The sequence below is a fragment of the Populus nigra genome, chromosome 7 (genome assembly GCF_951802175.1).
Source record: "Populus nigra chromosome 7, ddPopNigr1.1, whole genome shotgun sequence".
In the NCBI taxonomy this organism is placed as follows: domain Eukaryota; kingdom Viridiplantae; phylum Streptophyta; class Magnoliopsida; order Malpighiales; family Salicaceae; genus Populus; species Populus nigra.
In genome coordinates, this window is record NC_084858.1 from 14411136 (window position 1) to 14437174 (window position 26039).

General features: G+C 33.1%; 3 protein-coding genes across 4 annotated transcripts; 2 read left to right on the forward strand and 1 right to left on the reverse strand.

Annotated features, from left to right (window-relative positions):
• The first annotated feature begins 879 nt into the window (after nucleotides 1-879).
• On the forward strand, nucleotides 880-6841 carry LOC133699435 (uncharacterized). Its single transcript, XM_062122674.1, has 5 exons — nucleotides 880-1771; nucleotides 1876-1943; nucleotides 2110-3957; nucleotides 5606-5735; nucleotides 5940-6841. Exons 1-5 carry the CDS (start codon nucleotides 1612-1614, stop codon nucleotides 6677-6679), a joined length of 2946 nt encoding a protein of 981 aa, XP_061978658.1. The 5' UTR covers nucleotides 880-1611; the 3' UTR covers nucleotides 6680-6841.
• A 1869-nt stretch (nucleotides 6842-8710) lies between these two features.
• Nucleotides 8711-9145, forward strand: LOC133700084 (uncharacterized mitochondrial protein AtMg00810-like). Its single transcript, XM_062123646.1, has one exon. The coding sequence runs from the start codon at nucleotides 8711-8713 to the stop codon at nucleotides 9143-9145; it is 435 nt and encodes a 144-aa protein (XP_061979630.1).
• A 5961-nt stretch (nucleotides 9146-15106) lies between these two features.
• On the reverse strand, nucleotides 15107-18772 carry LOC133698400 (chloroplastic group IIB intron splicing facilitator CRS2-B, chloroplastic). Of its 2 annotated transcripts, none has more exons than XM_062121302.1 (9): nucleotides 18658-18772; nucleotides 17800-18007; nucleotides 17633-17717; nucleotides 17456-17523; nucleotides 17240-17290; nucleotides 17062-17135; nucleotides 16138-16196; nucleotides 15960-16036; nucleotides 15107-15517 (listed from the first exon to the last, which is right to left on the reverse strand). In XM_062121302.1, exons 2-9 carry the CDS (start codon nucleotides 18001-18003, stop codon nucleotides 15401-15403), a joined length of 735 nt encoding a protein of 244 aa, XP_061977286.1. In that variant the 5' UTR covers nucleotides 18004-18007; nucleotides 18658-18772; the 3' UTR covers nucleotides 15107-15400. The 2 variants fall into 2 exon arrangements, with proteins under 2 accessions (XP_061977286.1, XP_061977285.1); XM_062121301.1 differs by having other exon boundaries at nucleotides 18594-18772.
• Between the last annotated feature and the right edge of the window lie 7267 nt (nucleotides 18773-26039).

The following is a 26039-nucleotide window of genomic DNA, read 5'->3' on the forward strand; positions in this document are numbered from 1 at the left end:
TCTTTTTTATATTTTTATCTTCCATGCTTTAGTTATTGTTGTGACAATTTATTTTATCTTTTTTTAAAAAAAAAAATTTAACGTAGGTGTCCGGGCCAGCTTTCGCGCACCTCCACTAATCCCACGGGTCTTGAAGTTAATGACTATATAAACCTTCAGTGACTATTATATGAGCAACCACAAGACTCAAATCTGAGACCACAGAGGTAGCAAATCTCTTAGTCCCAAACTCTTACCACTAGACCAGCACCTAAATAATTATCTTCTTTCTTCTTTACTCAATATACATGTGGTCTCTCAACTTATATATTTAATGAATTTTATTACTTGGAAACTACAAGTGTTTATTCTTATTTTTTTCTTGTAATTGCAATATATTTTCTATCCATCAAGTTTTTATAGGTGAACCAAATAAGAGGAGAAGAAGAAAATATCCATGAAATCATATCTTAGATGTAACAAGTGGGGGCACAAAGCTATGTTTTGAATTTGATTTAATAGGGAAAAATAATAATTTTAATGCTCATGAATTCCAAAATTAATCCATTCAAATTTTAGAAAATACTCAAATTAGTTTATATATTAACTAAAATTAAATATATTTCTCGAATTATTTTTTAAACAAAATAAATTATCCTAAAATAAATACAAATATCAACATTCAAACACAAAAAACAACCTTCCTTTTTTATCACTTACCTAATCCAATTTAAATTAATTTCTATCCAACACAATCTAAATCACAGCATCATTTTCCTCTTCCATAAATTTACCACAAAAAATGGAACCAGCTGTCTATAGACTACAAGAAACAGGGTGACATGGCAGAGAACATTGGTCCCTTTGACGCAGACACAACACGACACTATCTATGTACTCTTCTCTCTCTCCCGTTTGACCATCCACACAAACACGCAGCGAGCATCCACAGTGAATGTGAATCACTGTACTGCGCGTGCGTCACTTCTCTTTCTCTCTCTGCTTAGCCCCCTCTCTCTCTAGTCTTTCTGTAGCAAGCCCTTTTCATCGCGCAGAAGTAACAGAACCAACTTTTGTTTTTGGTATCATTTTTTCACTCTTTCTCTGCTACGTTGCCAGTCCCTCGAGCTTCATTTTCTTGGTATCTGTGCACAATCCAATATCTCACAGTCACATGATGCTCTCTTTCTTTCACATCTTTTCATTTCTTGATTCTCAATCATCACCATCTTTTACTCATTGATCTTTCTCTTTCTATGTTCAAGAGAATCACTTGTTCCTTGCTTCAAGACATGTAGATAATACTACCAAGTAACAGAATAATACAGGTAGGCCAGTACTGTTTCACTCCGCTTTCTACTGGGTCTTCTTGGCTGTCGTCTCCTGCTTTCTCTTCTGTCTTTTTCACTCTTTCCCATTGCATCTTTGTAATGCATCTTACTCTTTTTTTTTTCTCTTGGTATCCCGTTTCTGTTTTGGGCAAACTTGGTTAGCTACATTGTATTATTTTGCTGGAAAGAATGAATTTTTTTTTTCACGTGGGCTTGGCTGATAGATGGTATTTGAGATTCGAGTGTGTTTTGTTTTGAAAGAGAGGGATTTTTGGTTTAGGGTTTTTGGTTTCTTGGAGAGATGAATGAAACAACAGGGAATCCAGCAGGGGCATGTTTGGCGTTGACAGAGAAAAAGACTCACAGGTCTGGTGGTTGTGTTGGTATTTTCTTTCAGTTATTTGATTGGAATAGGAGATTCGCCAAGAAAAAACTCTTCTCCAGGAAATTGCTTCCTGCAGGTTAGTCCATTTCTCTCTAAACCAAGAATACCCATTTGAACTAGAATGCTTAAAATTGATTTCTTTGGTTGTTTAATGCGTGTGTTGTTGCTGCTGCTGTCCAGCTCGTGCGAAACATCCATCAAAGAAGTTTGGTGGGGATGAGAAGATGCCCAAAACAAAGCTCCATCTGGTATGCATTTTGGTTTATAAAGTTGGATCTTGATGTTCATAGATGTTTTTAAGGGACACTTATTTATATCTCAATAAAAAGAGATTTAATTCTGTGAGTTTGGTTAGGTTTTATTTTTATTTTTGTTGTTTATCAAGGGGGCTTTTTGCTTGTGCTTGAAATGTAGATTGCTGATGAGAATAAAGGAGGTTTTCCAAATGTAAAGAAAAGCGGGAATTGTAATAATGATATTGTAGTGAAAAAGCGTGAAATGAGAGCTCCAAGTTTGGTTGCTAGGTTGATGGGCCTCGATTCTTTGCCGGCCGTGCATCGAGATAAGCACAAAAAAGTTTCAAATTCTGTTGCTTGTGATGTTACCGAAGAGAAACTTGTTAATGATAGTCATAGTGAATCTGATAGGAATGATTTGAATATGGAGAAAGGGAGCGCAAGGGTTGAATCTAGGCCTCAAAAGCTTCAAAAGACTGGTCAGTTTGAGAGACAAGCATTGACTAGGTTCGGAGCCGATGTGTTGCAAATTAACGGTGTTTTGTCAAGGTCGAGAAGGCATCATCATCCAAAACTTGCACCACCAGTTAAGAGTCCTAGGATTTCCTCGTCCAAGAATGCATCTAGGACGTCTAGGTTGATTGATGCTGCTACTAGAATTTTGGAACCTGGGTTGCAAGCTACCAATAGGTCAAAAAGTGCTCTTACTTATCCAAGTTCTATGAATTATTGTCCCAGGGATGAAGTTTTGACAGAGGAGATTGGAATTATGTTACCAAACATTGTGAAACAACAAGATATTGGAGATTGTAATGAGGGAGAAGGCACGTCTTTCATAGGGCAAACTTCTTGCAAAAATTGTGGTAATTTGTTTGATGTTGTGGATTCTAGACCCAATGTGAAGGAGCGGCAGTTCATTTGTCCATCCACTCCTTCAAATTATATGTCCTCTCAAGAATCAGAAATGATTAAGCCCAGGCCACCCATATCCACTCCTGAGCAAGAAAGAAATGTAATTTATCAGAGAAATTGGGACCAACAATCCATTCCTGTGAAAGAAAAGGATAACACACGAGTACCAAGTCAAACCATCACAGTTATCAAACCTGTGTCTCCAGAGGGCCAATTGCAGCGGCAATTGAGAAGCCAGCAATGCAGGCCTCAACAGCAAGAGTCATCTTCTATTACTTATAAGCAGAGGATTCAGACTCAAAATGAGATGTTCATAAGCAGGGATGGAACTCCTCCAAGGGCCAAACTAAATAATCTGCAAAGCAGGAGAGCTTCTTCAGCTGCAAATGGTATTAATGAGGCAACAGATTTTGTTGCTTTGAACAGAAGCATGATCAGTCGTGGCAGGACAAGGGCATCTAACTTGGCTGATAATTCTACAATTGACAAAGACAGAAAAGTTTGCAGCAGACGAGATGATTCCTGGTCACCGCTAAGGAGCCCAGCACGCAAGAGGACAGTTGGTGTCAATGCACAAGTTGAAAGTACTGGACATGCTAATCCGATGTCTATGGGACAAAGGAATACCAAGTCTGATAGTGTGAGTAGAAAAGTGGTTGCATCTAGCTCTCTCTCCATGGACCGTGCATGTATCAAAAGTAGATCTGTTAATGATGGAGAGTGTAATAAAAATAATGGCAGTAGGGAAAATGATGCTATATCTTTTACGTTTAATTCTCCATTTAGGCACAGAACTTTTGTTTCCAAGGGGCTGAAAGAGAGGAGTCTTCAAATTGATAAGAACACTTCTCACCAAAGAAGGCTGGTGTTGGATGAAAATGATGGCAAAACACCTTTGCAGAATCAATTTCCATTAAGATCAGATGCCCTGGGCACAATTTTAGAGCAAAAACTAAAGGAACTGGCCTCTCAAGAACAGGATGAATTGACAAGTGGAGGTAGTAAACCCATGAGATCTACTGCTATGATTCTCCAAGAGCTAATATTTGCTTTGACTGCGGATCAGCCTATGTCTCCAAATGCTCGTATGTTTAATGCAGACAAAACTTACCAGGTTGGTTTGCTATGTATTGGCATTGTGCTGTCTTTTTATTATGCTGTTTATGGTCCAGAATTTCTGTGCTTATTTTGTTTTGGTTTGCGAGCATCTATGATTGAAGAAAAAACTAGAAAACGTCCCTTCCCCTCTGATATTGGTACCTACCTTATCTCTAAATAATAAGCTATTTTGAACTGTTTTAGCTTGCATGTCTGTTTGGAGAATGCTGATTCTGGTGCTTGTGTTGAGTGAAATTTCTTATACCATTGGCGCAACCAAAATAAAAGAAAATGGAGAAATTAATGAAATTGTACAAGGATTGCCTTTTCATTTGATATGTGTTCTCATTGACTAATGTCCCATGGGTTGCTATCTTTGTTTTATAGTTAGTTAAGAAGGTTGCCAAATTTGACTTTGTCGAATGACTGAGTTGCTGTTTGAAATTTGTGCACCATACAGCGCATCATAGTGATACTTGCTGTCAATGATGAGATGTAAGGCCTTTGGAGTTGAAACGTTTTGGCTTTACCCTCATTTTTCTATTTCTTTGTCATGGTATGTGAGAAAACAAAATAAGTTCCCGTGATCAATTAGTTTCAGTGAAACATTGGCCTTTCCTTTACTCCTCCTTTTCAATTGATTTCAACGTAAATACAGGTACACGCATAATAGATATTAGGTTGGAAAAAAGTGTACTCCAACTCAAAAGAATCTAGATTTTGATAGCCATGTTCTGGTAAGATGATAAAATATGGCAAGACTTTTACCAAGAATTGGCTCTTGCAAGAATGGATGTATTAGTTCATGTAAAATTCCCAAGAGAGTTTTATTCATGTCCAAGCAAGTTTCAACAATACTATTGAAGTTCAGCAACTTTATGAGTAAAGACTGGAAACTGGCTGTGGACAGGCGTGGAGAATGATAGATAAAGAGGGCATTTTTAACTTAGAGTGGGATAGAGGTGGTAATTGAGTGTTATAGATTAAAATATACAGAATATGAATTGAAAGCCAGCAGTTTTTAGGTGGCCCATTCCTAACATATGTTACCACTGAGAGGTAAAGATGGTACATCATAGGAAAAAGCTAATAGAAATGGAGTGAAAGCATTTGTGAGATACAAACAAGTCTATAGGTAGCCCCCAAAGCATGTCAGCAGGAGAAACATGCTTTGGCTTGAAAGTTTATGAGGCAAAAAGGGATGTCTTAAACAATTGCTTTCCATGGTTAGCTAAAGTGATCGCCTCTGCATGCAAATCATCATATTAACATAATGGTAAAAAATGAAAATAATATATTACAGAGGCACTGGAATTGTAGTTAATGGCTGCAATGATAAGCTGCCTTTGTAAGTATTTTGAGGCAATAGGGAAGGTTTATCTTGTCAAATAAGCTAGAGACATTACTGGAGCAGGAATGCATAAATAGAACTGAATAACCAGATTCATGGAACTAGTCCTGAGTTGTTCAATTCAAGGCCATCTTGAGGCCAAGCACCCTAAACCTATATGCCATGAAAATTAACAGTTTGCCTTTTTATGAAGCGAGGTTTCCTTGATAGTATTTTATTCTCTAGGTGTGATTTTTAAAATTATTTTTTGTGCTTAATGTACCTTGACAATAACTGGACCTGACAAGTCTAGCATGTGTATTACTCTTCTCAGAAGGAAGGAAAAATCAGGAGGAATTCAGTTGGAATATCAGTTGATGGTGATCACCTTAGTCCTGGATCTGTTCTTGAAGCTTCTTTCTCAAATGACAGTTGCTTTTCAAGCAGTCTGGATGAGAGCTCAGGTAAGAAAGTGAAATTTTATGACAAAGCAGAATGAGGGGTTCATGATTATTTTTTATTGAACTACTCAGAACCTTGACTATGAATTTTCTGAAATAGTGGTATATAAAAAAAAAACCCTGTTTTCATTCACTACTATGTTATCTGATCTTTTATCAAATATTTTGAGCTCTCTTTACATGTACTATTTTGGCTTGTGATTCTAGGACGCAGGATGCTGCTGGACTCCATGGATTGCTCCTATGATCAACCACAACCAGTAGATACTGATGCGGATCTTCTGGATTGTGCATCCTCTTTGATACGAGGGAGGACAGGTAGCAAGACTGCGATGGATCTTCTTAACCATGTTTCTAGGATATTACAGAGCATCAATCTTGCTGGTGGCAGGTTAACTGGAAACAAGCTCACTCATGCAAAGGAGGTTATCGTGAATGCTGAACTGTTGTTTGGTAAAGCAACACTATGTAATTCAGATAGAATGAAGAGATTTCTCGTTGGACCCTTTCTGCTTGACGGACTTGAAACTCTGGCTGGCGCCTTGTGGAAAAATCTTAATTGCCTTCCTGGATTTGAAGAGAGCAAGGAGGGTAATCAACTCAGAAGCTTTCTTTTTGATTGTGTGATAGAATGCTTAGATTCAAAATACACCAGGTGCATTAACACTGGATTCAAAACGTGGAAAAGAGTACCGTCATGCATGAATGCAGAAATGTTGATTCAAGAGATTGGCGATGAAGTCAGAAGGTGGACAGATTTTGCTGGGATGATTCCGGATGAGATAATAGATTGGGAGATGAGTCATTCCTTGGGAAAATGGACAGATTTTGAAATTGAAGGATTCGAAACTGGTGCAGAAATCGACAGGGACATACTTCAGACTTTGGTTGAGGAAATAGCCGTCGACCTTTGGGAGTGCGGGGTGGATTCTGAGGGGTGTGACTAACATAATGGAATGTGGAAGTGTATTTTGTTTTACTGTGATGCCACATTGTCTACTATGAAAGTGGCATTTTATTTTTTTCTTAAAAACCATGTCTAACGTCATTGATGGTTAGTTGTAACTTGTCTTGACAATGAAAAGCAGCTTCAAATGGTCTTCTGCATATATCTGTAGTGTGTATCCTTTAAGATCGATCGCTTTTTCAAACCCATGAAATAAGCAACTCTTATTTATGATTAGGTTTGAAACAAGACAACCAGTTCTCTAGCGTTCTTCATCAAACTCAATTGCAGAATGTTAGTCTCTATGCAAAGCATACTGGCACCGACAATGAATGCATCCATGAAAAATTTTCTCGCCTTTTCTTCTGGGATGCAAACCTGAGCTGGTTGGTGTGTTGAAAATATATAAGATTTCTAGTTTTTCTTTTGAAAAATAGAGGAATCGGTGAAGTGGTTGAATTGGTAGAATAACTTTTCTAGTTAGAAAAGGTTTTCTTGTTTAGTTCAATTTTTGTTTAGGATTTTAGATCTATAAATAAGTTTGTAAACGGAATTATAATATAGTGTATAAAAAAAATTAGAGAAAAATACTCAATAAAGTATATCTTCTTCTTAAAATCTCTCTTGATCTTTAGTTTTGCAAATCAATATTATTGTCTATAATAAGTTTCTTGAATTGATTTTCTTTTACCAAGGGTGTCAGAGCTTGTTCTTATTGTTTAACATGGCCAATCTAAACTTCTCACTTTAGTGTCTTTGTTTGACAAAGGATAATCATGAGATTTGGTGTACTTGTGTGAAAGCTCGGCTAAGTTTTCAATATGTGTGGGAAACAGTTGCAAAAAGTCTTTGAAGAGCCTGCAAAATGAGTGACATTGACATCAATGCAAAGGAAGGTCACACATAAAGCACGAAAGAAGAATCAATAAGCATTCATAATCATCCACCAATGTTTGGATGACACCACTTTTGAGATAGTGGCTGATGCAACCATCGCTAAGTAATTATGAGAAATTTTGCAACAATCAAACCAAGAAGATGATGTTAAAGGTGTGCCTGCAAAAGTTACATGGTGCTTTAAAAATTTGCATATGCTTGAATGAGAGAATATCTCAAATTACTTTGTTAGAGCATTGGCCATATACAATATGATGAAAAGATAAAGGGAGAAGATGGAAGAAACACATGTGATAGAAAAGATCTTATGCTCACTGCATAAGAAATTCCACGATGTAGTGGTTGCAATAGAGGAATCATAAAAATATGAATTTTTTAACAATTCAAGGTCTTATGGAAAAACTACAAGCCCATGAAAAAAGAGTCAATGAAATTGTACACAAACACTCTTCTTAAAATTCTTAACAAAAAAGAAGCAAGATGACTCTAGATATATCTAATGAGGTAGAGGTCGTAGCAAGACAGAGAAAGATGAGGACAAGATATATTTGAAAGAGAAGAACGAGATAGCCTCAACAAATCAATCGGTCGACCGATTGAAGCTAACCAGTCGACTGGATCCTCAAAAATTAGCAATTCGAGACCTAGGTTTGACAAAATAAAGATTAAGTCTTATAATTGTCAAAACATAGGTCATTATACCAGGGATAGCTAGAATCCAACCAAAAGGGTTGAAAAGAATGCTAATCTAGTAGTAGAAGAGGAATAAAAGACCACCTTATTACTAGTTCCATGATGAACGAATGGAAACCCAAGAAAACATGTTGTATCTTGACAATGGAGCCAGTAATGACATGTGGAGACAAAGATAAGTTTGTGGATCTTGATGAATTAATTAAAGATAATATCATATTTGTATATCATTCAAAGGTTTTTATCAAAGGAAAATGTATGATTCTGATTCAAATGAAAGATGGTAGTCATCAATTTATTGGTGGTATATATTATATCTCAACTATAAAATGCAATATATTGAGTTTGAGACAAATATTAGAAAAAGGTTATAAAAATTAAGATCGAAGATCGTATTTTGACATTACTTGATACTTATAGAACTATGATAACAAAGATAACCATGACAAATATTGGTCTTATGATCTACTACCTAGGGATTGGAATCAAACAAGGAGAAGATAGAATCTTTGTGAGTCAAAAGAAGTTTGCCAAAAAGATTCTCAAGAAGTTCAAAATGGAGGGTTGTGCAAAAGTGAACATTCTAGTTAAGTATGAAGTGAGGTTGTCAAGGAATGATGAAGGAGAGAAGATAAGCTCTACAACATTCAAAAGCCAAGTTGAGAATTTGAGATATTTGGAATGCACTCGTCCAGATATTCTCTTTGAAGTAATACTTATGAGTAGGTTTATGAAGACACCAACTATGACACATCTTAAAGCATTGAAGCGAATTCTTCGATATATCAAAGGTACCATAGGTTTTGGCTTATTCTATAATTACTCTAATAACTTTGATCTTGTGGGCATAGTGATATTGATTGGACCGAAGATATAGATGATAGAAAGAGTACTACAAGTTTTATCTTTTACATTGGAGACACAACATTCACATAGAGTTCAAAGAAGCAATCTATAGTCAAATTAGCAACTTGTGAAGTTGAATATATAGTTGTTATAACATGTGTTTGTCATTTCATATTGCTAATAAGATTATTGAAGGAGTTGCAAATGCCATAAAAGAAGCCTATAAAAGTTTATGTGGACAACTTATTAGTTATTGCCTTAATAAAGAATCAAGTATTTCATGACATAAGTAAGCACATTGACACAAGATTTCATTATCCATGAGATTGCATTACAAATAAGGAAGTTGAAGTCAAATATGTAAAAACTCAAGACCAAGTCGCAGATATTTTTACAAAGTCACTTAAACATGATGTTTTTGCCAAGAAAAAAGATATGCTGGGAGTAATCAGAAATCAAGTTTAAGAGGGATGATGAAAATAAACTAGATTTTTTGTTTTTTTTTTAAACAGAGGAACTAGTCTACCGGTTGAGAACCGGTCAACCGATTGAGTCGACAAAATTACTTTCCTAATTATAATGGGTTTTCTTGTTTAGTTCAATTCCTTGTTTGCCTAATATTTTAGGTTTATAAATAGGCTTGTAATCAGAACCATAATATAAAGTGTATAGGAAAAAATAACTTAGAGAAAAACACTTAATAAAATTTATCTGTCTCTCAAATTTGCTCTTGTTGTTTAGATTTGCAATTCAATATTATTATTCATAATAAGTTTCTTGAATTGATTTTCTTCCAACATGGTATATGTAGCCAAACCTACCTACTTTTGATGCAAATGTGCTTCAATATTCATCAAAATTAAATAACAAAATCATTAAGTACTAGATATGAGCCGTCATTATTAGAAAATATCAAAGATATCAAGCAATACATGAAAACTGAACTCAAGGTTCCATGATTATATGGAGTGAACTCTCTTAGGATGCCTTTTAACCGAGTAGCGTTTAGTTACTATCTCGAAACAAAAGAGATGATGGTAAAGATAAAGAAGACAAGATAGAAAAGGAGACGAAAACAGAATTGTGTTTAGTAATAATTTACAAAACAAAGTGACTATCTTTGTATCATGTTTGGTTATGGTGAACAAGACAAAATAAAATATGAAAAAAAAATCTATTTTACCGTTATATAAAATATGACCCTCTCGACTCGTGACCTGGATCTTGCCCTGGTCAACCCCAAGTCAGGTTTTAAAAATATAATAATAACTTTTATTCTTACATTGACCAAGGTCAACCTGTGTTGACTTTTCTAATCCGTGACTTAGGCCTTACCTTGAGTTGACCCCCGAATCAAGTTTTAAAACTATGATAATAATGGATTTTATTTTATTTTGACTTGGGTCAACTTGGGTTGACTGTTTTGACATATGACTCAGGCCTTATCCCAGGTCGACCCCTGAGTATGGTTTTAAAAATATGATAATACATAATAATTGTTTTTGTCCTTACATTGATTTGAGTTAATGATCAACCTCACTTGTGACCCGAACCTTACCTGGGTCGACCCCTAAATCGGATTTTAAAATTATAATAATAACTATTTTTATTTATAAGATGACTCGGGTCAGCTCGACCAATAACTTAGGCCTCAACCATTGACTTAGGCTTTACCTCATATCGACCCTCAAGTTAGATTTTAAAACTATAATAATAACCATTTGTATCCTTACATGTTTTAGTTAGATAATTTTTTTTTATTGAAAGTTTTTTACAAGGATATTTTAGAAAAAAAAATATTATCTCTAAAAAGATATTCTTTTTATACATCTTGTTCTGAAAATATAGAAATTCATTTTAAAATTATTCAAAAAATAAATTTATTTATATATCTCTATTTTTTCAACCAAATATATTTTTATCTATGATGTTTCTACTTTTATATTCATAATCAGTAACCAAACACTATCTAAAATAGTGTTTTCTCCTTCATGGTTCTATTATAAAACAGAAAGGAAAGGAAAGACCCGCAGCATGACACAAGTTTGCAAGGCAAATAAGATAGGATTTTATCTCAAGAGAGACAGTTTCTCCAATAATATTATAATCATATGTGAAGCATGATTACATTCAGAGCTTTACAATCCCCGAGACCTAATCAACAACCAATCAAAGAATAGAACGTATAGAAATAGCAGTAGTGGTGAGAAAATTCTGATAAAATCAAATCGAACTAAACAAAAACCCAGTTAAGAGATCAACAAATTTCATAATGAATTAAGAAACCACCATAGATGGATCAATATCAAAAAAATTTATATCCCAAAACATTCTTGCCAACACCAGCACCAACTCCTCTACCTCCTATGTTTCCTATGTTATCACCATTAATAACATTTGCAGTAGCCAAAGACAATCCTTTTAATTCCTCAACACTAAAAATCATAAATGTCGCACTAAAAATCATGCTTCTAAAATGCAAAAACTTAAGATGTTGCACTTTACAAGTGTGATAATAATTAAAATTTAAACAGATCGAAGAACATTTTGAACAAACAACGTTGTCTCTCTCACAGAAAAAACCATTGTTGTCCTCACTTCTCTCCCAAAAAACATGTTAAACACTTAGATTTTGCCCTTAAATCAACTAAAAATCAAACTCATTCTAGTCTCTAAACATCTTTTGATGTTTTGTGTTGAAAATCCATTGTTCCCTTTACTACCACCACTGCTTCCTCTGCTGCCCCAACCACTCTTGTAGTCTTATAAGTAAGATAAACATACTACATTGCTATTAATTTGTATTTGGTTTGGTTGAAATCAAATAATTGTTTTGGTTGAACTTAGAGGTTGCTGAATCAATGATAAATTAATTAAAAATACATTTAATTAAAGTTTATTTGATATAGTTGAACATGAAAATAAGTTGAATTAATTATTTCAATTTATTATGTATTGTGTTTAATTTATGTTAAGTTGCCAAATTATAAATTTTATGTATATTGTTGGAATCGGATAATAATGTAATTAAATACGCACACACGTTGAATTATGATGAATTACATGTTTTATTGAATTGTTGATAACTTGACGAATTTAGTATTTTCTTATAATTAAATTAATTTGCTATGAATTTGTTTTTGAATTAATGTAATTGAGCATGAAAAAATATCAATTGATATCATGAATTATGTTTAATTTTTTGTCAAGTTTTCTTTAACGTTAAATTTTGGGAATTTGATTGAATTTGCTATGAATTTTTCCAATTATGGTTGAGATAATGCAATTTAGTTAAAATTATGTTAAACTGACTAGAATCCGATTTATTTTTTTTACAAAATGTCTAATAACATATTTATATTATGTCATTATGGTGGCAATATTGTTCCTAAAGTGAAACAATAGTATCACATACAATGATAGGAGCAGTTTGTTGTTAACTAGTAATTTAGGCATGTCGTATGTAGAAATGAAAGAAATCATTTGTCATGAACTTGGGTGAAATTATAATGATATTCATGTTGAAATAACTTGGAGGTGTCAAATTGGTGAACAACAATATTATCTTGTACTAATTGTGTGTGATGATATTTTTAAGACAATAATTGATTCTTTCATTCAAAATGATTTGAACATAATGATATTATATATGAATAGTTGACCATAATCTGTGCGTGTCTCAACTTCTACTGGTCTTTCAAATTCAATTAGTAAAGGTAAAAATAGTTTATTGTTAGATGATTTGCTGCAAAGTATAGATGATATTATGTTTGACAATTCTTTTGTTGATCAACATATATTTGACTATTATGAGCCTAGTGACAATAAAGATGATGTTGATAATGATGTTCATGATGAAATTATTCCTCATGTTCATGAATTTAGAGATGCTTCTAGATTTAGTTTTATTGTTTCACATGATTGAGTACTTAGTCATAAATGTATGTTAGGAGAGTCTAAATTGGTGGTTGGTCAAATATTTAATAGTGAAAATGAATTGGCTAATGTTGTTAAACAGTGACATATTGCACACTTGGTTGAGTACCGAGTCAAATGATCGAACTCAACATTTGTTCAATTACAATGTGTGCAAGCACCAAATTGTAAGTGATATTTGCATAAGGGATATCATAAAAGATCATATTCATTTGAGATAGCAAAGTTAAAAGGGTCACACACATGTGTTTCGACCTTTGTCCAAAAAAACCACCATTAACTTGATGCAAATTATATTGCTAGTGCTATATCAACCTTTGTAATGAATAATCTTTCAATGACGGTTGTAAGCATACATGATAAAATAAAATTGTTGGATATGACAGTTTAAGCTATAAGGGTTACACTTCATCTTCTATTAGGATGCAAGTATTGCGATGTTACTTTTGCAATTATATACATTTATATTGTGTTTTTGAAACTTTAAAAAATACAATTAAACTGACATGTTTTTAATGCAAGGTGGTGTGTTGGACGAGTTTTTGAAAATAATATGTTAGCATTTTATTGGAGCGAGCTTGATAGACAACATACTATCCATGTATTTTTTGAACTATTTGTTAAATAAAATAATTAACTACATCGAATTATTGTTGTTTGATATTTATTTAATTTATAATTTGTAGGTCATTTGAACGCCTTACTCAGAAGAAAGATTGGTCACTGCACCAGCGGGATGGATATATGGACAATGGTGGTGCTGCTACTATGTTTTAAGATGGTCGAGCTACATTGCCTGGATCAGGTAATGCGACAGTTCGGCTACAGAAAACACATTTCAGTTGATATCAATACAAGTGATGTTTTGCATGCCATTACTCGTAGGGATAAAAATAATGATTACGATTGATTAAGTCGGCATAATACTTATGTATCATAGTGGGATGCATAAAGGAATGAAATATTTACAAGAGTTGCTTCCTGTGATTACTAACGATGAGTATATGATTTAATACATGAATATAACACGACAAATCATTACTCCGACTTTAGAGCAAGTTCCTTCACCTGAATATATGTAGTACGAGCAATATGCATTTCGGATTCAACATCACGTAAGTAATAAAATCTTTTTATGATTAAATATATTAACCATTGAGTTTTATGCATTTATCTTTTAATTTAAAATTAATATTTTATTAATATTAAGTTGGCTTTATGCTATGGGAAGGTTGAGAGACCTCATCTTATCTTTGTCGTATTGATGAAGTAAGTGAAATTCACACCATACTGTTCAGGTGGTTAAATGTTTGCCACACTTGACTTAAAACCTTAGTGAAAGACTAACTCTTGATGATGTCATGACAGAGGACAAAGCCACTCAGGCAAAGCACGAGTTGGATCCGATCGTGCTACTAATGAGCGTGGATCATTCAATAGACATAGATAGATAAATGAATTATGTCTTTATATTTTAAAATTACTTGAATATTATATTGTTGAATTATTTTATATTCATTTTGCATGTGTATATGTTTTTTTTTTTTTTTTTTTGCATTCATGAGGCTACTACAATCCAACCGTTTTATCAAATGTCCAGCTGTTTCTCAAAACAGTTGCAAACCACGGCATTTCAATAATGACATCATTGTGAACCGCGATATCAGTTGTCACGGTTCTAAAACACGACATGTATCATATGTTGCATTTCTGAACCGCAACATCTTCAAACTATGTTATTTCATCAAAACTTTTTCAATTTATGATATTTCAAAATTTAATTATATTTTAGGTGCTAATTGCCTAATTTATCCAAGATAGCTTTGCAGAAAACAAGGGTGTAACACCAGATCCAGCCAGATTAGTAGCTTGTCATCAGGTTTCAGCAATCAAGCAAAGATTTATGCAATGACTAGCCTATGACAAGCTCTAATCAATAATAGTGCTAAACAACATCTAAAACCTGAAAGACAAATGACATAAAAGCAGAATAACTAGAAAACTTGTAGATCATTTTGGTTTGGTATGACTTAGTGTGACTTTGGCATGCTTGAGCTTAAGATCCGAAAACAATCATCCCATAATATAACAGCATATATGAAATTGCGTAACAAAATAACATGACAATGAAATTTATCTCTCAGTCATATGACCTCAATTAACATGAGATGCAGACACTGCTGGCCAGAAGGAGCCGAGGATGACATCGACAATAAATGGTTAAGCATCCGTACATTAATTACTGCAAGGAAGCTTACAAGAAGCTACATCTTTTGGCTCAAATGTCAGAAGCTCTCAACTTTACTGAGATGGTTTTTGCCTCTCTTTCAGCTATGCCTTTTTCTTGGATTCAAACTTTGTGATACTTGTACTTTTGCCCCAGATTGAATCTAGTAATTTTGTTGGTGAACCCACCAAGTATCAAGGTCCTCATAGCCTCAACCCCTTGTTCCAATGATGCATCAATCTGTCCAGTAGAGATTAACAGTCAAAACGTTGCAGCAGTTTTGAGGAAAATATAAATGCACCCATATAAATATAGAGCAATAGGCACGAAGTCTATACAACAGTTGTTCAATCAGAAGATGTGAGTACTGAACAATTGCGCAGACATAGACAGAGCCATAAAGCATTTGACAATAAATGTAAAATAAATGATATCACTACTGGCAACCTTAAAGCCAGACACACCATACTTACTAGAATAGCTGAAATACATGTATATTACTAATACAAGGATCGAGTCAATATAGTATGTTAAAAAATGATTTTGCACAAGGTGTGAAGCCCGGTGTCTTAAACATGAAAGGAATAGGGAGTGACCAAATGCCTGAACTTTTTAGTATCAAATACCTTTCACCATGAAGCACGAGGAAGAACCTTTGCGCTAGAATCAAACAATGACATACCTGTTCTCGCTCTGTTGGGCTAAACTTCTGCAGGAGAAAAGCTTTCATGTCCATTGTGCCAGGTGGATTTCCAATGCCTGCAAAAAATGGAACTTTTTATGTTCTATAAACAAAGACAAAAATGGCTCTTCAGCACATAAAATGTTCTGAAAAGATGAGCTATGAGAAAACTACTTGCCTATACACAATCGAGGAAATTCTCGACAACCATCCAAATGGTCCATCACACTCTTTACTCTGCAACAAGGGATCACAAATAAATGTTTTTTGTATTTCTTGGTTTAATTCAGAAAAGAGAGTTCTTTAAATTACAAGAGGTGCATTAATATGAGGCCAAAATATTTGATTAATTGATAATGTTCTCCCAGGAATTTCATTTGAGGAGGTTAAACAACATGGATAAATTTAGGAAAAAGACTCCAGAATGGGAACCAATTGCTACCCCAACCCCCATAATACATGCAGATGCAGTGACTATCCATGAATTAATTATCAACTAATTGATTTGCTCCTATAGAATTACAAAACAAAGGTTTCCTCATCTCTTAAAAGATATATGTAAATACATTATGTTTGTTGAACCTCCTATTCATCTCTAAAACAAGCTAACCTAGGAGCAGAAAATCCCTTCTTTATACAGGTATGAAATGCATGCTGCTCATTAAATTCATTTAACCTACACTGGGTTTTAGATGCTTTGTACTTGGTCCAAGGAATAGTTATTTTCTTTCAACTCCTTGAAACAAATTGTAATTCTGTGTTCAGAGGCTGGCAGGCCCCTATTTGGCAGGTGATCAATAGATATGCCTAGTGCAATAGCTTGAGCTTTAAATTAAGCCAGGAAAAGTGACCCATAAATCTTCTTACAGGAGAATGAGAAAAGTTAACAAGCAAATCATTAGTAAACAACTTTCCTCTTCTGTAAATTTATTACATTATGACTTAGCAAATAAAGATCTCAGTTAATAAAGAGTTGTGGTAGAATCAAGATAAGTTAATACTTGGCAAAAAAGAAAGTGGTTTAAGAACTTGTGGGTCAAGGAGGATTAGTGGGATGATAGTTACTGTCAAACAATGCCAACATCGTAACAGTAAAACATACCCATTGTGATGGCCATGTCCACCTTTTGGCTGAACCCTCAGAATGCCATTTGGTAAGTTCATCTCATCATAGATCTACATGTTCAAATCCAGGACCATAATGTCAGTATAGAGTAAATTGCGAGTAAATAAAACTAACAAAATTCTTTTAAATGGAAGTGAGGAATAAAAATGCATACCAGTAAAATATGACGAAGGGGTATTTTATAATGAGCAGCAAGTGGTCCAACCTTGAAAACATTGAAAAGAAAAATAGGTTAGTTGAAAAATCAGCTGTCTTCAGGGACAGCAAAGCACATGTTTACATCACATCCAAGTGCCTATCCATAAATTCAGTGAAACATGCAAATCAAAAGTAAAATTTTATGACAACAAAATAGAATCATGGAACTAACTGATTCCCCACTAAAATTCATATATGCCTGTGGTTTTGCCAAGAGAATTGGCACTTCTCCGATGCAACCTGTACTGATCACAGAAAGAATCTGAATAAACCATCACCCATATAAAAAGAAAGTAGAAAATGCATAAACTTGGAGGGAAGTTAGCAGTGAGATTTTTTACTTAACAACCTATTCCAATCAAAGCCTTCGATTGTATTGTGTTCATCAAAACACCTTCCGCTTGGGCAATTCGATCAATCATTTCAAATCCAACCTGACAAAGATAAAGTTGCAAAATCGTTAAAATAAAAAAAAACACAATTGAAGCCATCAAATTCATATGGGACTTTAATTACATTGTGCCTAGTGCCGTGGTACTTTGTTCCAGGGTTACCCAATCCAACAATTAGCCAGGGCGTATACTCCACTTTAACTCCATTGCCATTATCGGGCAATGAAGCACGTACACAAAGCCTGACCGAAACTAAATTCCTTCGATGAAAACGAGAACTTCTTGGACAGGAAATGCAGGTTCTAGGGGTGGATACTGCATACAACATTGACCTACACATAAAATAAGCAGAACTTAAATACCGGGTATAAACAAACCAAATAGATTATAAATAACCATTCACAAAGAAAGAATAATGCTATCAAATATAAGAAAAAGAAGTTTTATTGCACTAGGGTAGAATTAACTAGAGGTTTCTGCTTCCAAATTCCAAACTTTAAACCTCCTTTCTTCCAACATTTTCACAGCATCAAATAAAAGCTTTAATGGAAAATTTATTGAAAACCCAACATTGTAACCAACCACGACTACCATTAAGTGCTAATGAGCTCTTTAAATTATTAAGAAACATCTACCGTTAGGCAAGAACCAATGAAAATGGCCACAAATATCATAATAATCACAGAATTTTGTGAGCTAAATAACTATAATTCCAGCAACTTAAACACTAAAAAGGATTGACCTTTTCACAAACTACAGTTCCAAAAAGAAAACCCAAAACCATTAACTTCAGAAAAGACACACACATTACAGAGAGAGAGTTGCAACATGGTACGTTAAAAAGAATCAGTGAAAAAGATAAGTCAATCCATATTTGAAACTCAAAAGGTAAGCTTAGTAAAGAAGAAAAGAACAAACCCTTTTAAGTGTATTGATACTTGAATTCAGAGAAAAACTCAGTTGCTTAGAGGAAGAGAGAGACCCAGTAAATTAAAGAGCTTAGCTTTGAAGCATAGACGTCGAGTCTTCGCTGGTTTTAGAAGTTGCAGGGTAGCCTGTAGGCTCGTTGATTGATATTTTTGGATATAGAAACCAGATAATAATCAAGTCGAGGATAAATATGAGAGATTCTGGGCTGTAGCTCTAAATGGGCACCTGTAGTTTAGGGCTTTTAATATATGGGCTCTCAAATGAAGTTTGGGCTCTTTGAAGTAGTGTTTTTTTACTATGTTTTATTGGTTTATTAGCAGGATCCCCGTTTACGAGCTATGAATGAAGTTTTTATACAAAACAAAAACTTTCCCCGTGGTAAAGAATTGTTTGATAGCATTATTAAATATTAAATAATATATCAATCTTGAAATCTTTTGATTTAATCTTTTATTTATCTTGGATTTAAAATTAATTTTGTAAAAATTGCTCTAAAATAATTTAATTAACTTGACCGATTCAAAGATAACCAGATTGACTGATGAAAAACACCTAAGAATAAAATTGATAAAAACAAAACTTCTTGACCCAACTTCCTTTTTTTTATCTTGGGTATAAAATTAAATCATGTGAGGGTTATCTTAATGTGACCTAATAGACTTGGTTGGTCCAAAAGCAACCTAATTATCTGTTAAAAAAAATCTAAGGATGAAAATAAAAAGAAAAAAAAGGACAAGATTGATTGAAAACAAACCTATGATTCAACTCCTTACTTCGCTTGGGTTTAAAACTAAATCATGCAAAAGTTAGTCTAATGTGACCTGGTTGACTTGATCGGTCCAAAATAACTCGAAAACTGTTAAAAAAAATATTACAATGAAGTTGAGAAAAAGAAAAAAAAAGAGAGAAAATAGAGGGCACCTACTTCACTATTCATAATGAAGCAAATGTCTTGCGCCCCACTTCTTTTAGTATAGTGTAAAACTAGATTTTTTTGCCCGTGCTATGATATGGTTCGGGTCAAACTTCTAATAAAAAAAAATTTGAACGATAATAACATGAGCGAACCCGGGTTAACTTAACTAGCACGTAAGTTATGGGATCAGGACACCATGTAGAATGGAAAGCAAAAAAAATCATAAAGCTTAAGGTCCAACAAGTTAATTTCAAAGGATAAATTGAAAAAAAAAATCAATTTTGAAAAAAGAAATGCGGAAGAAAAAAACTCGAGTCAACCTAGGTTCACTCTAATAACCCACCACCTGTGACATGAGGTTGGAATAAGAAAATTATTTTTTTAAAAAAAAATGACTTAGAAAAAAGAATCAAAGTTAAATAAATAATAAAATATTTTTTAAAAAAAAACTTGAGTCATCCTAGGTTAACCTGACTATCCTATGAAAAGAAATAGCATAAACAATCATAAAACTCAAGAATTAATAACCTTACATTAAAGGATAAAATTTTTAAAAAATTAAAAACATTGAAAAGAATCCCAAAACACCCCAAGTTAACTTGACTAACTCACGACCCAACATAACCTTAAATAAAGCAAATGGAAATAGAAAGTTCAAAGCCCAATAGTCTAATATTAAATGATGAAATTTTGTTTTTTTTTAAAGACTGAAGTTAAATGGGATTATTCTTTGAAACTTGCAACTTGAGTCATGCGACCAAGATGATCCCCTGTAAAAAGCAAAAACAAAAAAATCTTAAACAAAATTCTTAACCATAAAAAAATAAAATAAATAGCAACCAAAATAATTAGGACTAAATTTGGTATAAAAAACTAATGAAAGAAAATAGTGAGGGACTAAATTGAAAAAAGAAGGATAAAAAATGAGCAATTGCTAGAATGAGGACCAAAATTGGATAAAAAAACAAATGCAATAAAATATTGAGGGAAAAATTAAAAGAAAAAAAAATTAAGAAATAGATAGAAAAAAGCTATTAAAAAAATTAGGACCATATCTAGACAAAAAATTAAGAAATGAAATAAAATATTGAAGGATAAAATTGTAAGAAAAATCAAGAAAAGAATAAATAAAAAATAACAATTAAAAATATGAATATCATATTTGATTTAAAAAACTAAACAAAATCAAAATGGAAATGGATAAAATTGAAAAAAGAATAAAAAAAATAAAGGCAAATAAAAAGAAAGAAAAAAAATGGGAGGACAACCTTGATTTTTGGCTGGCATGACACGATTTTCAAGAAGATAAGAGAAAAAAAAAAGAGGGGATGATACAAAAACCCAACCACCACTAAACTGCCAAAAACTAAGCAAAACGTGTCACCATAACAGTGTGCTTAAATTGGACGCTTCGAAAGACATGAGGTTGAAAAATCTTTATGACGTCGCATGCATCGTTCAAAAACGCGTACAGTGTCCACTCATTGGTGCATGCATAAAACACACCAACATCTTTCTCTTTTTTATTAGTATTTACATTTATGAAAATACTAATTTGCATAATCCAAAAGGAGTATAACCAAAAAATAATGATTTGTTGAGAAGGGAAAAGAGGTTAAAACATTATGTAAATTCATAGTGTTTTTCACTACAATCCATAGTGCACCAAAGTTCACAACACTAAAACACTATGTGAATCGATAATGTTTTTTCTCACAATTCATGATGCACAACCCGCCTCTTTTAGTTTTTTTTTTTAATTTAGAATTTGTTTTTAAAGAAATTTTTATTAAAATTCTTTGAATTTATCGTGTTGATATAAAGATGTATTTTTAAGATTATTTTAAGAACTTCGATTATATAAACATGAGAATGTCCTTAACTGTAAAAAAAATATCATATCTGAATTTGTGAATATTTTTTTTTTCAAGGCATATCTTTTTCACAATAAAAAATAGGCTTATCTTTTTCTAAGACAATATTTTTTGCCAAGTATATTTTTTTCAATAATTGTTTTTCATTGATAATATATTTCAAGAACTATTAATGAAAAAAGGGAGACTTTTCTGAAAACATGTTAACTTTGGTGATTCATTTGTGATCATTGATGAGAAACTATTTGTTTTTTAAAATATTTTTAAAATTATTTTTTATTTGTAAAAGTATTATATTAATGTGTTTTATGTATTTTTTTGATAATTTTGATATACTGATATTAAAAATAAAAAAAAATCTAAAACAATATTATTTTAATAAAATTTCAATTAAAAAATATTTATAAAATACATTATCCACTACATTACCAAACACACACTTATTCACTTTAAAATGACCTGCACCATGTTATAAAACACACTTAGTCAGTTCAAATGGAGAAGTTAGAAAAAAAGTTCACTCTATGGAGTACAATGCTAGTTTTTTTTCTAGCGTCGTGCCATGAAGTTATTTTTAAAATTATTTTATTTAATTTCATGACTATTAAAAAATACTATAAATAATTTAAATGATTTAAATTCTAGAGTGAAAATATATATTTTCAGTTAAAAATTATCTCTTATTTATGCGTTTTTTTATTTGACAAAGCCAGGACTTTTGTTTTTTATCAACAACATGGTTTTTTGAATAAAAACTTAAAACAATTCATAAAGATCCAAATAATTTAAATTTTGGAAGAAAAATGTATTTTTTTAGTCAAAATCCCTTTTGTTATTTATTTATATTTTAATGAAAAAATATCAGATTTTTTTTTATCAGAAGCCTGGTTTTTCATATAAAAACTTATTATGATTTATGAACAAATATTCAATAAATAAGTAAAATCATAATTATTTTTATGTGATTGTGTAAAAAATGAATAATTAAAAAAAATGTACAAAATTAAAAAAATATACATTTATATTTTATTCTCATAGAATAGTCATGCACATTATTTTTTTCATCGGAATGTGCTCAACAAATTCTTTTCTTCTCTCTCAACATGGGATGGAAAATAATAATAAAAGCTTATGATTGGAACATAATGTCTAAAAATGACGGACTAAATATGAAAAAAAGGAGGAAAAGTTAAGGAACAAAATTGTATCTTTAGCTGTCTGAAGTGGTAAGAGTTTGGGGTCAAGAGATTTGCTCTCTCTGTGGTCTCAAGTTCAAGCTCTGTGGTTGCTCATATGATGGTCACTGGAGATTTACATGGTCGTTAACTTCAGGGCCCGTAGGATTAGTCGAGGTGTGCACAAGCTGGCTCGGATACTGACATTAAACTAAATTTTTTTTTAAAAAAAAAAGACAGATTATTATTAGATCATTGTGAATCATATAATATTACAAATCCAGATAGATACAGGTACTCAATCATAATACTGTAAATGACTATCTCCATGTGATTCAAAGTTTGCTGAAATTTCCAATAAATTAAAAAAAAAAAACGAAGAGAAATTCAAAGAATCACCCAGGGTTCTTATTGGCAGAAATCAACAAGGAGAACTCGGGTCTGTCTCGGCCCTTCTGCTCCAAATTCTTATCGTCCTCCTCCAGCCATAACCTGCTATCCAACACACTTCTAGTCCTATACATAAAAACAGCACACCCAGATTGTTCCTTGAAGAACCACTGATGCAAATCCCACATCATATCCACCATTAAACCATCCAAAAAAATTATTCCCTCTAAAATTCCACCCTTAATCTCTTCACTTGAAAAGTCTTCTTGTCATCAATCCACACAGACAATACAGGATTCTTTGATCCATCTTCTTGATCTCCACTACACTTGATCAAAATGTCATGGGTTGTCCCTGTATCACTGATTGTGCCTTGGTTGAATACGTAGTCTTACCTGAAGAATGCTCACTTCGAGAAGCCAATGAGGGTCTGTCTCAATGGTGCCGATTTTTTCTTCAAACATTTTGTGCTGATTTCTTCATTATCAATATTTCCAAGGACTAGACTCAATTCTGAGTCCACCAAAACAACAACGTAAAACCATCTGATGGGCTCAGGTCCTGCATCTAAACAAGCAGCAGAAACACCCCAAAAGATTTCAATCTTGGAATTACAAGATTGAAATGTGCTGGTGCCTTTAATTTCTTGAAGCTGGTGGACGGAACCAGCACTGTTTCTTGAAGAAGAGGAATGCTGTCATCAATATTTATGTTAAGGCCTTCGAATATCAATTTGTTCCACCAAGTGAGGGTGATCAAGAGGTGCTTTTGAGTGGAGAGTTTCACTTTGTATATACAGGAAACTGTGTCTTGGATCGAAGGGGTAAAGTTTGGGGAGAGGTAGGCATGGTTTGAGATGCTCTCTAGCGAGACAGCAACAGAGCCAAATTTTGAAGAGGCAGATTTGTTGGCACGTTCCAATAAGAAAATCAAAGTGGATATGGGAAAGCAACAAATGGAAGAAACATCATACAAAGGAGCTGATGGGGAGAGAAGGAGTGGGTTTAGCTATAAATATTATTTAATGGGGTCATCTTATTTGGATAATCTAAAGGAAGGGAGGGGCATATATGGATGAATACAAATCAAAGGATGGGGATGAAGATGACTGCCGGCCGGTATTCAAATTGTCTGCAGAGGAAAAGAGATGAATAAGGGAACCTTGGAAACAGACTTCGATCATCAAGATCATGGGACATAAAGTGGGATACACGTATCTCATGAAAAGGCTTAGAACGATGTTGAGGATCCAAGGAGATTATAGCTTTGTAGATCTGGGAAACAAATTTTTTTTGGCTAAATTCTCAGAGTCTGAAGATAAGGAATATGTGCTTTCTAGAGGACTCTGCATGGTCTCTGATCATTATTTGATAGTACAAACATTGCAGTCAAACTTTGATACATATGGAGTGATTGTTGAAAAGGTTGTAGTACGAGTCAGATTGCTAGATTTTGCGTCTTTGAGAGTATAGATATAATTATTTTTTAAAATGTTTTTTATTTAAAAATATATTAAAATAATTTTTTTTATTTTTAAAAAATTATTTTTGATATCAGCACATTAAAATGATCTGAAAACATCAAAAAAAATATTAATTTAAAGCAAAAAAAATAAAAAAATTTAAATTTTAAATTTTTTCAAAAACACTTTTGAAACGCAAAAAACAAACAAGGTTTAATCGTGGAATACGATGAAAAGTTTGTATTATGAAGAATTGGTGATCATATAAGGAAGATTTTAAAAATGGATCGTACAACATCTTTTAGCACAAGGGGTAACTATACTAGAATTTATGTAGAGGTGGATTTGACGAAGCCATTGTTAGCTAAATTCAAATTGCGTAGAAAAATTAGACATTATGTATGAAGAGCTTCATTTAATTTGTCTCCATTGTGACTAATATGATCATAATAAAGAAACATGCCCCTATGCACGTCAAAATCATTAGGGGAGTAGGGGGGAGATAATCACTAAGAATGAGAGCAAAGATGATGATGATATGATACAGGGTATGGAGCAAGAAGTGGTTGAGTTACTAGACTAGAGGTGGAAGAACAATTTGGGCAATGGATGATGGCTGCGAAAGCACCAGTCATGACAAGTAGTAACGGCCTTAATAAAAATCCTATAAATAATCGGACTATTTCCAAAACGAGTTTGATAAGTAAGGAAATTCTAAAATTATAGGATTTAATGTATTGAAGGAGCTGGACGTGGGGAATAATGAAGAAGATATGTTTATTATTGATAATAATAACAGAATAAAATATTCAGATGAGATGATTGTAAGAAAAGATATAAATGAGTAGTTAATTAGGTAATAAAATGGTTGTGTTACATGGGTCAAAGGGGGTTATTAAGAAGAAAGAGGCTAGCCTAATGATTAATGAGGTGGGCTTGGATAGTGATATTCTCTTCTTAGTAAATAATACTAGGGATAAAAAAAGTAATGGGAAATTTCATCAACAATATAAAAATAAATAGGTTATGGTTAATGATGAAGATTGATATACAATTATCATGTCTTTAACGATGATTGATGAGATGCTTATAGGCGAAATGTCTATTCAAATCCAAAGGAGTGAGGTGTTTCAAGAACCAAGACCTCCTGAATCAAGTTATTAGGTAGGAATAAAGGTTACGAAAGATAATTTATTTAAAGATAATGTTGAAGCAATGCAAGGTGCGAGGGTGACGATGAAGGAGGATAAGTGAATGGGCACCTCTATACTAGCTCTAAAATAAATGAGTATGATGGTTTTAGTAATTCTTCTACAATTTATTATTATGAATTTTCTATATTGGAATTGTAGAGGGGCATGAAATGATAGGTTTTGTTCAATTATTAATGATTTGAGGAGAAGTTGTAAGGTTGATGTAATGACAATCATTGAGCCTAGAGTGAGTGGGGTAATATTTGATAAAATAGCAGAGAAACTAGGGTTTAATGTAAGTTTTATGATAGAAGCTTAGGGGAGATCGAGAGGGATTTGGTTGTTGTGGAATAAAAATAAAGTGGAGCTAGATATTATGAAGCCTTCTCGAAATCTTATTCATGTTATGGATGAGAGGAAAGGG

Coding starts and splice junctions, on each gene's coding strand:
- LOC133699435 (XM_062122674.1), top strand. CDS start 1,612: ATGAATGAAACAACAGGGAATCCAGCAGGGGCATGTTTGGCGTTGACA. Junction 1,944..2,109: donor CCAAAACAAAGCTCCATCTG/GTATGCATTTTG, acceptor CTTGAAATGTAG/ATTGCTGATGAGAATAAAGG. Junction 3,958..5,605: donor ATGCAGACAAAACTTACCAG/GTTGGTTTGCTA, acceptor TACTCTTCTCAG/AAGGAAGGAAAAATCAGGAG.
- LOC133700084 (XM_062123646.1), top strand. CDS start 8,711: ATGACAAATATTGGTCTTATGATCTACTACCTAGGGATTGGAATCAAA.
- LOC133698400 (XM_062121302.1), bottom strand. CDS start 18,003: ATGTTGTATGCAGTATCCACCCCTAGAACCTGCATTTCCTGTCCAAGA. Junction 16,037..16,137: donor ATTTCCTCGATTGTGTATAG/GCAAGTAGTTTT, acceptor CATTTTTTGCAG/GCATTGGAAATCCACCTGGC. Junction 15,518..15,959: donor GCCCAACAGAGCGAGAACAG/GTATGTCATTGT, acceptor TCTACTGGACAG/ATTGATGCATCATTGGAACA.